Raw genomic sequence first — 13146 nt, 5'->3', positions numbered from 1 at the left:
TCGGTGTTGCAAGTCCTTTGGTTGGCTTAGTCTTAGAGGGAAGAGGTTTGTTTCGCTGCTTCGATCTTGTGGCACGTGCTTTTTATGTGAAAGCAAGTAGTATAGGCTCTTTGCAATCTCTAGTTTGAAAAAATAAGCCAGGTCTGTTGTCTTTAGTTGTTCATGCCGAGTGGTTAGCGCGTTGGGCTCGCAGTCGAGAGCCTGCTTGTTCGACTCCAGCCACCCGCACTTGCTGTTGTTTCTCTGGGCAAGAAACTTTACGATAATTGCCTCTACCCAGTGATCGATTTCGAGTAATGGGTAGTACCAAATTTCAGTAATAAGTAGAGTAGACAACCGGAAACAGACATTGCCGTCGGCTGCAGCGTGGGTCAGGTGTACGTCGAAAGGCGTACACCGATGCATAGCGCTCAAGTCCGCTTTCCCGCAATGCAGGATAAAGATAAACAAACAAACAAACAATTGTTGGTTTAAGAGACTGACCAAAGCTGTCATAGGCCCATAAGGAAAGCATGCGAGGTAGGCTACGTCTTAACCAATGTCATGTAACATTCTTGTAAGTTTCAAGTCTTTCGTTCAAATGTATCCCTTGGAAAAATGAACTTTTAAAAGAAAACATTTCTCTAGCAATTTCGTTTCTTAGATTATTGTAGTTCTGAGCTAAATATTTAAAATGGTGAAAATTTGTTCTATCTGTCACACAAAATCTGTTCCTGGTTGCAAGGTGAAATTTTTTGCCTTCCCTAACGATCAACATTTGCGAATTAAGTGGTGCAAGTTTGCTCATCAAGTCAGTAAATGGAATGGACCCTTCCCTAGCAATCGGGCAGTGTGTTAGGGTGCTCAATGGCATGGCGGAGAGCACCTCTTGCATCACTCTGTTGGACGACTTCCATGCACTGGTCAATCCAGCAGTCCTGCAAACCTTCTTCAGGGTTGACAGGAAGAATTGGGAAAAAGATGACAAGCCCAGAGGATGCGATGGAAAGTTGTCAAATGAGTGAGTAATCTTGTTTACTGTTCAACAGCCTTTCAAAAGCCAGTTGCGTAATTGTTCCATTCATTATTAAACGAAGCTGTTATATCTCCCAGGCAATTCAGGCTGGTCGCTTATAGGCACGTGTTGGAGTGGCTGTTGGATGGAGAAGTTCTGGGCAAGTCGAACAGAGTCGTGCTGCCATCCTGCATTGTCTCTTTTATTCGCAAAAAATACCCTAGCGACGATGGAGATTATGCTGGATTCAGAAAACAGCCCCAATGATGTTGCGACCGTGCCATATTTTAAACTGATTGTCCTGCTTTGGTATCATGCACGTTATAACGTCCGCGTTTTGTCGCTTCTACCTTTTTCTAGACCTCTGCTATGTTTGTCATATATCGTTTTTTCGTTGTGATGGTCAGAAATAAAAACAAACTGAACTGATTGTTGAAGCGTTATTGTACAATACAAAATCTTTTCGATATAATATAACCAAGTTTGCCGGTTCCAATCTACAAAACTAGCCTTCGGCGATGGGCATCGCAAACCTCTCCTGGCACACAGGCATCAACAACTAAATTTGTATAATATGCTGGCTGAAAGATGCGTCTTCATTATAGATACCTTATAAATTTGCGCATTTACCTATCGCGTCTAGTTTAGTCTCCACTAAGTTCGACTACAAGTGACGTCATATCGCTAGGTGGCGTAGACGAGTTTGCCACTTCCAGGTAGCGTGAGAGAGAAGCGCTAGAGAGCGTGGGAAAAAGGTAGGTTTCTTGGCTGTGGGCCTCAATTGTAAGGAAGTGAGTTTTTCAACCCGTACCAGACGTCTTGGCAATGGATTCTAGCCAATGTTAATTTGATCGTGCAGTTGCACTTTAAATTATTGATTTTCACGACAGCGTCTAACAAAGAAGCAAAAGCCATTCCATTTGCACTGTAGCACGTTTATGACTAACCATGTGGGATACTCACTAAAATACAATTAAATAGCGCTAGGTTTCATTACTTCTTTTATTGTAGATTTCTATCAGACAGTTTAATTGCACCGTCGTCGTAAGTAACAAAGACAACACAAAATAAATAAAAAGAAAATATAGTTGGACAGAAACTATTACTTGAAAGAAGTGGTCAAACAATGAGTACAAGGCAAAGCAGCCATTATCCCAGACAGCAAAATTCGTTCTTTACGTTGATTTAACGTCTTTAGACGTTAAAAAATGTAAAAATGACAGAGTTTTCTTTCTGGGAATAGTTTCTAACAAGAACAAAGAAATTGTCATATGGTTTCAACAAAAGAAGTGATTTCAGCGTACACATGGAGCTAACAAAAAACATTTAGTTTGTAGGCTACCCGATTATTACCCTTCTTCAATTTCTTCAAACCTTTAGATACCGCACAGGATTGATAGAATAAAGCTGTCACCGTTTATTAGCTACGGTATGTTGTAAAGAAGTAATTTTGCTGAACTATAGATAGAAGCAAAACAAATCAATTGGGTTTGCATGACGCTATTGAAACCCAATTACCCTTCGGTCTATCATCTGTGTGAGGTGTAATCTGTGTATTGTAGTCTCCTGTTATTGCATAAAGCTGAAAATTAAGTTTTGTTGGTTACTTGGAAGAGAAGTTATTTTGTTGTACCATAGAAAATTGATAGACAACAACGTAATTGGGTTGAAAAACACTAATCAATCTCAATTATGACAGCGTGGTCCAACTGCAGGATCGCGAGCCAAATTTGGCCCGCAAGCTGCGTTTTTTTTGGGCCCTCGAACTGATAGCTTTGCTTCAATCTAGCAATATCACTTCAATTTTTGTTTCTTTGTTTTTGTAATTGACAAAAAACTTTGTGAACGATCCTTTGTGATGCATAACAATGTTTTTACAACAATGTTAATGCAGTTACTCGCCTTTTTGTCCTAGCCTAAAACTTACCAGTTTCGCAAAACCTAAGTGTCAAGATAATGAGTAGACTACTTGTAAAAAAAAGAAAGGTGGAAGAAAGATCATTTTAAAACAAATAGGAAGAAGATTATTTATTTGCAGAAAATTCAGGAAAACCACTCTGTTTAGTTTGCCAAAAAACAGTTTCAGCTGCTAAGTATAACATCAAGCGCCATTATGAGTCTTTTCACAAAAATAAGTATAAACTGACAACATCCAAAGTGGCTCTCTGTGGCCTTTGGCCATGCGATTAGGGGGGCCAGATCAGGCCTGAGGATCAAAGTGTTAAACGTAGTAGCATATTTTGGGTGTAGTGTAGAGTATTTTAGCATTTTTGTTTGTGCTGTATTTTGTGTGCGGCATCACGCTGGTCAGATAAATGAAGCGTGAACTCTGCGCTGACCTGATTGACCGCTGAACTCTGACGCTGACCTCATTTACTGGTATCTCTGTGCGGTCGGGTGTAGCGAGGGTTGACAAATGACCAACAGCATGCCTCAGAACTGTTTGGTTAAACGAAAGCGTTGTTTGTATGTTGTAAATTCTTCTCGCTGACCAAGTTTTTATGTGCTGTAGGCTACTTGTTTTGTTGAGTTTAGTGGCAATGGCAGTGCTAGAGGTAGTCATGATGCAGAGAAAAGCACGATTTAAAATGAAGTTACAGTATGTTATTTGTTTATTTCACAGCAAAACTTTGTATGAAACCTGTTGTAGTGGTATTGTTTTGTTTGTCGCTGTGACTTCATCGTGGATTATTATTAACAACTAGTGAACTAAGTTGTTCACACATGAATTTCCCCTTGACGTAGAATAATGGAATCAACTACGTAATTGCGTTACTTTGGACGATCTGCACCTTGGACACGAAATAGTTTGGTAATGGTAAGTAACATTGTGACTTTATTCTAGTACCGTACTATAATTGTCAAACTAATTAAACCAAAATTATTGACTTTTCTGTCTATGTAGTATTTTGTGTATACCGTATATGCTATAACACCAGTAAAAATTGCAACAACAAAAAACATGTAGGTTGCACAGTAGCAGATTATATATTCTGTAATCTGTGTATTTTTTGTTTACACTGTTTTTGGCCTAACCTTGACAGCATTTGGTTTTATAAGTTGTGACAAAAAACATTTCGTTCAATGAAAATTCCAGGTCTAGAAATCAGTCTTTGCTACGTTAATTCAACATTCACAAACGTTGATTTAATGTAGAAACGTCTGGCTTTTCAATTGAGTTTTCATACAAAGACAGTATCGTATCATGGTTTTACATTCAATATACGCTCTGCATCATATACGACAAAGTATCTACATTGCTATATCATTGACAGTTGATCGTTGAGGCAGCTCGGATCTTGAAGAGGAACGAAGTAAGCTGCCAAGAGGTGTCCCTTGCCAACCAACGAGTGTTGGAGGTTTTGAATAAAAAATCAATAATTTCCTAAATGAACTGGCTAAAATAATTGGCCTTAGTGGTAAGTTAAAAACAGTATATAATATATGATTTGAAGGTATTGAAATAGAGCAGCCATATATTACAGTTACCTGGACCTTTTGGTGAGATAGCCCAATGTCTAGTCTCTAGTTTTATCATTTGACCAGCAATAATGCATTTACTGTTGCGTAAGAAGCAGGTAAACCACGAACCCATACCGGTAATTTTTTATTTAATTTGATTAAATAGGTGAAGCAACTTACATTGCATAGAATTGTCTGATAATATTCTATTGTGAAATATTTAGCGAATATTTAATATTTTCTGGCCACTTGTCATGTCTTGCACGATAGTTTTGTTGTGTCTACTGTCCTAAGTACATATCAAAGCCAAGAGAAAGTAACTGGCCACTCTCCTTTGGTTAGTGCCGAAGGCCTAGTGTGATGACAACCTTATCTTCTCATTCCCGAAACTTGGTAACTGAGTTTGGCACCACATTTACCTTATCTATTATGCACAGCTCATAGTTATTTTGTATTTGCAGATCGCTGGAGAGCTCTGCTGTGCTTACCACTTGTATTCAAAGAGCGAATGCAGCACTTTGTGATAATTGGCGCAGTAAGTCATCGGTCTACCGCTAGCTACATTTGATTACAATTACGTTTTTTACTTAAACAACTTGATGCTGTTACCTCGCAGTGTCCATATGCATGTAAGCACTATGTAAGGTAGGAGCAGTAGCGTAGCCAGGAATTTTGAAAAGGGGGGGTTTGACAACCCAGCGGCGGGGGGTCTGGGGGGCCTCCCCCAGAAAATTTTGAAAAATTACTTTGAATTTGGTGCATTCTGAGAGCATTTTCAACAAAAATGTGGGTATGAATATTCCTGTAAAATGGTGCTGTCCGGTGGCATAGCAAAAGGATAAGATAATGTTTTCTTCGGCATTTTTCGGAAATAAAGCTAAGTCTCTGTGTTTTCTTGTTGCTAATTCCTGGCTGAGATGTTTGCTATTGGCAAAACTCGCTCTTTTAATGCAGTTTTGTTTAAAATTAGGCAATTTTTTTTAGACTGAAAGCATCATTCTCAATATCGTGACGTCACACGCGTGCCAAAGGGGGGGTTGTAACCCCCAAACCCCCCCCTTGGCTACGCCACTGGGTAAGAGGCACTGCTTTACCTATTAGAATGTATCAAAATAAAAACAAAATAGAAAAATGATGATCATCGTAGAATGTGGATGACTGTCTTGCAAAACATTAGGGAAAGTTATATCTCATTTTATATCCCGCATTCAGATTAAGCGCTTGCTTGATGAAAGAAAATTCGTCGGAAAAATGCCTCACAACTCATTACTCACACCTAGTGGTCAAAAATCATAAACCTTATATCAGCGGAATGCCAACTCTATTTTCTTCGCAATAGTGCACTCTCCAAGACAGGGCGTTAATAAAGAGGTGAAATCACGGGCTCTGGGTCCACTGACGTCACAAATGAAAGAGAGATAAACTTTTTTTCCAGTATTTTTGCTCATGAAAATGCGCATGGTTTTTATCAGGGCTCTGGAATAGGAGTTTTAAAAAAAAGGCCGACTGCAACTCCGGCTGCATAATAAACGAGAAACAATAAAAATTTTGTTTGCAATTTTAAACTGCTTGCAATGAGATAAATAAGACCAAGCTTCTATTACTTACAACAACACAACTTTAATGCACAACGTTTCAGAAAACCACAGATTATATTATTCTTTTTGAATAATCCAAAAACCAATCTGGCGGCCCTAAAAAACCTTACAACGCTGAAGCCGGAGTCAGCCAGTTATAAATCGAGGGGTCGAAGTCGTATATTTTTCGCCTAACTCCACAGCTCTCGTTTTGACACATTAAAGCTTTGGATGTTTTAAAACAATTTTATTTGAGCAAATGAAATTTCAAGAAACGTGGTGAGAAGCAAAACTAAATAAAAGAATTGAAACTGAAACGAAACAATAATTTAAAGTAGCTTTCGGATTATTTAAAAAAAAGCAATTTATTTTTATGTTTTTTTATTTCTTTGTCTTAGTTTCGTTTCGAAATCCGGCAATGTTGCAATTCGAAGTGTTCGGTTTGCCCTATTTTCGAGAAACGTAAGTGCGTTTGAAAGCAAAGCCGTGTCATGACGAATTTTTGTTTTGTTTTCTATGCACAAATTCTGCAAAAAAGTCAAAGTGTTCATGTTAAAGGAGTTTTTTTAACCATAAATAGACATAACTAAGCAACGAGACAACATTTAACATTGTGAAAACAAAAACGACATAACAATCGTTCTCGGCTATGTAATATGCATCTAGTAGTCTTTAGCAAGCCTTTAAAACACCTTATACCTTAAATAAGAAAATACTAAAGATTAGACAAAAATATACAGGATAACAACGAAACTATAGTCTAATCTAAACAATTGAGAAACTGCTTTATCTTGCACACATACAAAATGAGAACTAAAGTTACAGCTCTTAAAAAAAAACGTTTTGTTTTGCCTAATTTAAGATGAAATTAAAAATGAAATGCAGATGAGATGATCAAAATTGAATTGAAATTTGAATTCTATTCAATAAATATTCTATTATTAATCAGATCATAAACAGTCTGTTATTTTTTGAGGGTCGCATTTCGCTGCTGAATACTTCATTGGCCTGTCATTTTTACATTGGTACGAAATTATTACATTGCCAATAATTCTGTATAGCTTATTTGTGTGCCATAGAGATGGTAGTGTGCCACAACAACAGAATTCGTTAGCATCATATAAATCTATACCTTTTCAAGTATAATCAGTTTTACCATAGGCCTATAACTCTTATAAGGTTGGATCAATGCTCATATTACATATTGTTTTACAGGATGACAGTTTCAGCTTGACAAAAGTCACAACTCCTTATCCGGATCTCCAGTCAAGCACATCCGAGGGATTTTCTCTTTACGTACACAAGCAACTGCAGGCGGAGTGGCCGAGTGGTTAGCGCGTTGGGCTCACAGTCGAGAGCCTGCATGTTCGACTCCAGCCACCCGCACTTGCTGTTGTTTCTCTGGGCAAGAAACTTTACGATAATTGCCTCTACCCAGTGATCGATTTCGAGTAATGGGTAGTACCAAGTTTCAGTAATAAGTAGAGTAGACAACCGGAAACAGACATTGCCGTCGGCTGCAGCGTGGGTCAGGTGTACGTCGGAAGGCGTAGACCGATGCATAGCGCTCAAGTCCGCTTTCCCGCAATGCAGGATAAAGATAATAAAACAAACAAAAAAACAAACAACAGCTATGCCACATCGAAGAGCCTGAAACCGCACTGCTTCTGTACACATATTGGATATTTAGAAGTCGCCGAAACGCTACAACTTTTAAATTACCTGTATGACATGTCCGTTGATATTAGCACACCTGTGCAAGCTTTAATAAATCAGTTTTGAATAACAATTTGATAGAGCTGGTGTAAGGCAGTGATTTTCAACATGATTGTGTTACGCGGTACACTACTGTATATCGTTCCGTAAAAGATCGTCAGGTGTTCCGCAAGAAATTGTTAAAATGGGCTAGTGTTCTATGGAACACAGGTCGAAAATTAAAATCACAACGGCTTTGCGTTTGTCTTTCCGCAATTCCTGCCCGAATATTAACTTTGTGCTCATCCAAACAGGCCTAGATATCGCATTGAGAAAAACTGAAAGTGAATAAACTGTTGTTGCATTGTTTATTTTATTGCATTATGGATTAGCCCATATTATAAAATCCGATTTGGTGTTCCGCAACATTATTTTAATGCATCAAGTGTTCCGTGGCTCAAAGAAGGTTGAAAAACACTTGTGCAAGGAACACTTTTTACGCAACCTGGCGGATAGGGAGGCAGAAAGTGCAACAAAAATACAGGAACACAAATTAATACGATAAAAAAAACGGTCTGAATTGTAGAGTGGACGTTTCCAACTCAAGCAAAAGGAATAAGGTAAAAATTAGGACTATCCTAAAGGGTGGAAATTTAGACAGCCTGAGAGTAAATGCTACTGAGGTGGGAATTTCCACCTCAGATGAAGGGTGGAATTTTACACCTTTTGTGGTGGAAAAATCCACCCTATAAGTGTACTGTATAGGCCTAGGGTGGAAAATAGAGACTAGGGTGGAAATTTCCACAGTTTAGGGTGGGTTTTGCTGGGGGTGGAAATTTCCACCATTGCTCAAGGGTGGAAATATCCACCATTTTTGGTGGAAAAATCCACCCTACAAAAGCATAGGGTGGAAAACAGAGACCACCCCTAGGGGTGGAAATTTATATACTTTTTACTCAACAGTAAATGCTCACAAAAAAAAACAAGCAGTTGAGTGCGTTGTACGTTCCTTCTGTTTTAACGTTCATCGGCACTTGTACTGTATATAGATTAAAGTGACTTTACAATGAGGTGGTGTGCCTAGTTTTCGAAGTTTTTAGAATCTTCATCATGAAGCAACTTTTACAAATCGTGCTTAACTCCAGATGAAGCTAAATTTTGTTTTAAAATTTTATTTTGTTTAATTTTAAGTTGAAGGTATCTTGTGTCATGACACCAGTACACTCATTGCAAGTGTTAGTTCATTTACTTTTGTTTTTACCGATTTCATTGATAGATATGTATTGGAATGAGTGTTTATGCGTGCGCCTCCTGTTTCTCAATGTGGTAAACTAAAAACATTGTTGGACAAAAATTTCCGTTAGGGTGAGTCTTTCTTTTGCAATATTTTTTTTACAACTTGACATCAATCCGTGACTTTCGTGAATATATCAACAGTTTCAACACTAAGAAAAAACAAAATCAATTGAAACCATGAACTTTTGCATCTAACGAAACAAAAATCCAAGACAAACATTCAAGGCAGTGCGGTAACTTCGTCAGTCGTAGCCCATGTGCAAGCATCCATTATAAGTCCCTTAATTTTCTGCTCATAAGATTCAATTGAGCTGCATTTTTGTCTGTGCAGAGATCATTGGGTTTGTTCCTGTGATATTTATACAATTTCATACTTTTTTGTGATCAAAGCTGTCAACAATTGGAATATAGTTTCTCCAAGGTTGCATTGTCATAAACTGTGTGATTGCAGATTTTCAAAATCGAAGTAATGCCATACCAAGAATTTTGTCGGGGCAATAGTAGGTTACAGGAATAATTTTGACATGTTAGTGTTAATTTTGACATAATATTATGAAAATTATATCAAAATAGACGACGCAAGTACAAAAGTTTTTAATGACTATCAAATTAACCTGAGTACAATTTACTGAGGCAATATTTAAGAAAAACATTTAAGAAAAATGCAGATGATTGTTTATCCCAATAAGAATTAAAGCTCCGACAATCACTCCGACAGACCGAAACTAATAAAATACAAAAGCCTTTATCGACACAAATTTAGTAATTTACTTTTGGGAGACTCGAACATTTCCCGTCTTGCTTTTGCACCAGCAAACTGCTGAATGACGTCTGTTCAAAAGTTTTAAACTTTAGCTCGTTCATTTTCTATCAACAGCACAGACAAACTGCTAAGTCTCACTAGGGACATGGCGCTTCGAAAAATGTTTTTGATAAATTTAGAGTTTTGAAAAATATTTTTTGGTCGTAACCACTGCTCCATGTGGGCTACTATTAGATACAGATGTCAAAATAAAATGCTGTAAGCGATGCATTCTCTACAATCAAAAAATAAACCATTTCTTTGGTAGATGTTATATGTGCAACCTTGTCTTAAACGACGTCATAATATCTGTAGAAAGCGATTTACTTGAAACAAAGGAGAAACGTCATCAGCACTTGTGTGCAAACAATTTTTTAATGAAACCTCAATATTCAAATAAGAAGCTGTTGATAGAAAACTTGGTTCCACAACTAGATTTGTCGTCGCCACTGATTGTATTTCTATCCCCCTAATTGAAAACATTAACTTTAACTGAATTGTTCCAGCCAGGCTGCTGTCAGATTCGAAATGAAAGCAAGAGTGTTCCAAGAATTGAAAACTTGTGATTGTAACTATTTCGTCACAAAATAATAATTACAATAATGACAATCCTGCCTGATTTGATTTGGTATCAACATATAAGTTCCAAAAGAAAAAAATGAGGCGCTCCAAAAAAGCAGCAAGGGGCTAAACTAGGGCCCTATAAGTACTGTAAGCTAATACAAAAACTAAAGCAATAAACATAAATCCTGGACGAAAACAGACCATAGCCTGCGTGTAGATTCATAACAAAATAACAAGTTTAGTTTAGTTTTAACATAAATACTTTACAATAGAATGTAGCAATGCGAGGTCGCTTGTACTGGGGCCCCGATGCCTTGCACCGGCAGCACAGGCGGTAGTTACGGCCCTGATTCAAGGTCGGTTGTTTTTGTTTCAAACATCTTCTGCTGGTAAAGAAGGGTGTTTAAAGTTTGTCACTTACCTTGGCAAGCAAACTCCATCTGTGCTGTAATATCCAAATGATCCAAATGTGGTTTTGTTTGAATCCTCGCAATAATAAGGAACAACTAAGGACTTGTTGAATATATTGCAAAAGCTTGAAATGGACAGAGAAGTGACTTCTGGAATAGTTTGTTTTTCACCAGGAAGCTCGTTTGCAGTTTCAATCAAATTCTTTAGTTGCTTTGCACTGACGGACTGTGGTATGTAAGGTTGATCTACGACAATTTCAGTTGCCAGGTTGTAGGAGATTGATGGGAAAGTTGGAATGACAGCAAGAAGTATTGACAAGATCCACAAGCATGCGATTATGGAACTGAGACGCCTCCAACTCATGAACTTTGCTTTGAAAGGTTTCCAAACTACATACAATCGATATGATGACATCACAATCAACATGCAAACCGACATCTGACTTGAAACTACAGCAAGGACACCAGCGAACACGCATTGATTGCTGAGTAACCAATTTCGTTTCTGCTCACAATACTTTCCAGAAAATTCAAGTGACTTTGAGGCAATAAATAAAAGATAGAAGCCCATCAGGAAATCTGACACTGCTAAGTTTAGTAGCATGATGTTGAAACAGAGCCCAGCTGTACTTGAAGAAGCGTTTGCGTTTCGATTGGCTTCACCAATGTCCATAGATGTTTTGATGATTACAATCAAGTTTCCCACCACCGCTAATATCATTATGATCCACAAAGCAACTCGTAAAGATGTCATTCCAATAAGTTCGGTTTGTGATGAAATACTTGAGCTTGTGACAACGCATTCGTCCGTGTAATCGTCACAATCAAAAGTTCCATCCAACACTTTATGACTTGGAAGAAATCTTTTGTCGTCGTCGCAATAAAAATGTGTCAGAGATGGACAATTCAACTCATCGGCGATATTGTCGCAATAATTCACTAAGTTGCATCTGTAAGCATTAAGTGGCTAGTAGAAAGTATTTTTTGAATTTAATTTTATCTTAATTTATATAAGTTATATAATGCAATAGTACAGAGTTGAAAGCAGTGGCGTAGTCAGAAAGAAAAATTTAAAAGTACAAAAATATCTTTCCAAACGAAAATATTTTAATGTTTGAAATAAAGAGTTTGTTTGTAAACAATTGCTGAATGCAGCCAAATATTGTTTATCGTTTGTCAGTTACAAATAACATCACAGATTGTTCTTCAAGTGTTGCAAAACAGTTTATTCAACCTATCAAAGGTATTGTTAAGACTCATTCTATGGAAAGCAGAACACGCTTATCTGCACAAACACACTGCGATCAAAACAACAAATAAGTGCAAAGCAGACAGCGCTTTTACCATAAAATAACGATTATTATTTTTGCGCTTCTTGGAAAACTGTTATTCCACTTGTGAGTAAATAATACAAAAGACTCTTTGTGACGAAATAACGCAACAATTTGTGAATAAAACTGGGGAAAATTTGAAGGAATTCCCCTGAGGTTCCAACAAGACTTTCAACTTCAAGACGAATATTTTTTGGTCTAAGCAAAGTTTTTTATATGAAACGTCATTGAACATAAAATACAATGCCATTAAATCGTTATAATATTCTTTTAAAAAGATATTTGTTTGGGATTGTAGCGGACGTAGAGTGTTGTCCGGTCCGCTCATACACGGCTGTTAATACAACAGCAGCATCCCAAGCACAGTGGTGGTAGGGATGATCTAAGTACAAAGTTTGTAATCCTTCATGTAATGGTTTATTGTAATTTCAAGCAGTAAGGCGGAATGCAGCACAACTTCAACTAAAAACAACAGGCCTGACAGAAAATATTATCACCGTTAAAATATTGTCAGACAAAAAATAAGGGTAGACCGGTCCATACCAACAACGAAATTAAACCACAAACTGTCTTCAGCTGAAGACAGAGCAGAGCTGAAAAATAACGGTACTCGTAACAAAAGCCATAATAATACCACACGATGTATCGGCTTAAGAAAAGTATATCTTGATTACAGGCGCATTGCTGAGAGCAGCGCTTTTCAACCCGTAGGATGGTACGCACTTCTGCAAATAAAAAAAAAAAATTGCATTGCGGATGACCAACGTGGTGCTGATAAGGCGGTTGAGCATTCTACCTGATTTTTACTTTGCGTTATGTACAATAGGGAGGACCGTCGGAAACAGATCGCTTAGCAACTCGAGTTTCTTAGGAGGTTCGTCGAGTAAATGGCGAAATCGAAAATTTTTTAATTGAAGACAGCGCACAACCAGGGGCGAGTTTAGCTGATAGGGGCTCGGGACACCCTTAGACCGGGGTGTCCGTGCAAAAAAAATTTTGCGCCTAGGGCGCGAAA

At 37.8% G+C, this 13146-nt stretch overlaps 1 protein-coding gene across 1 annotated transcript; it reads left to right on the top strand.

Annotated features, from left to right (window-relative positions):
* The first annotated feature begins 851 nt into the window (after window positions 1–851).
* On the top strand, window positions 852–1261 carry LOC145767233 (uncharacterized). Its single transcript, XM_082579058.1, has 2 exons — window positions 852–1000; window positions 1093–1261. The coding sequence occupies exons 1-2, from the start codon at window positions 852–854 to the stop codon at window positions 1259–1261; spliced, it is 318 nt and encodes a 105-aa protein (XP_082435184.1).
* The last annotated feature ends 11885 nt before the right edge of the window (window positions 1262–13146 follow it).

Source organism: Aplidium turbinatum, chromosome 1, assembly GCF_918807975.1.
Source record: "Aplidium turbinatum chromosome 1, kaAplTurb1.1, whole genome shotgun sequence".
Lineage (NCBI taxonomy): Eukaryota > Metazoa > Chordata > Ascidiacea > Aplousobranchia > Polyclinidae > Aplidium > Aplidium turbinatum.
The sequence above is the reverse complement of the archived record's forward strand: the minus strand, read 5'-3'. Positions and strand labels throughout refer to the sequence as shown.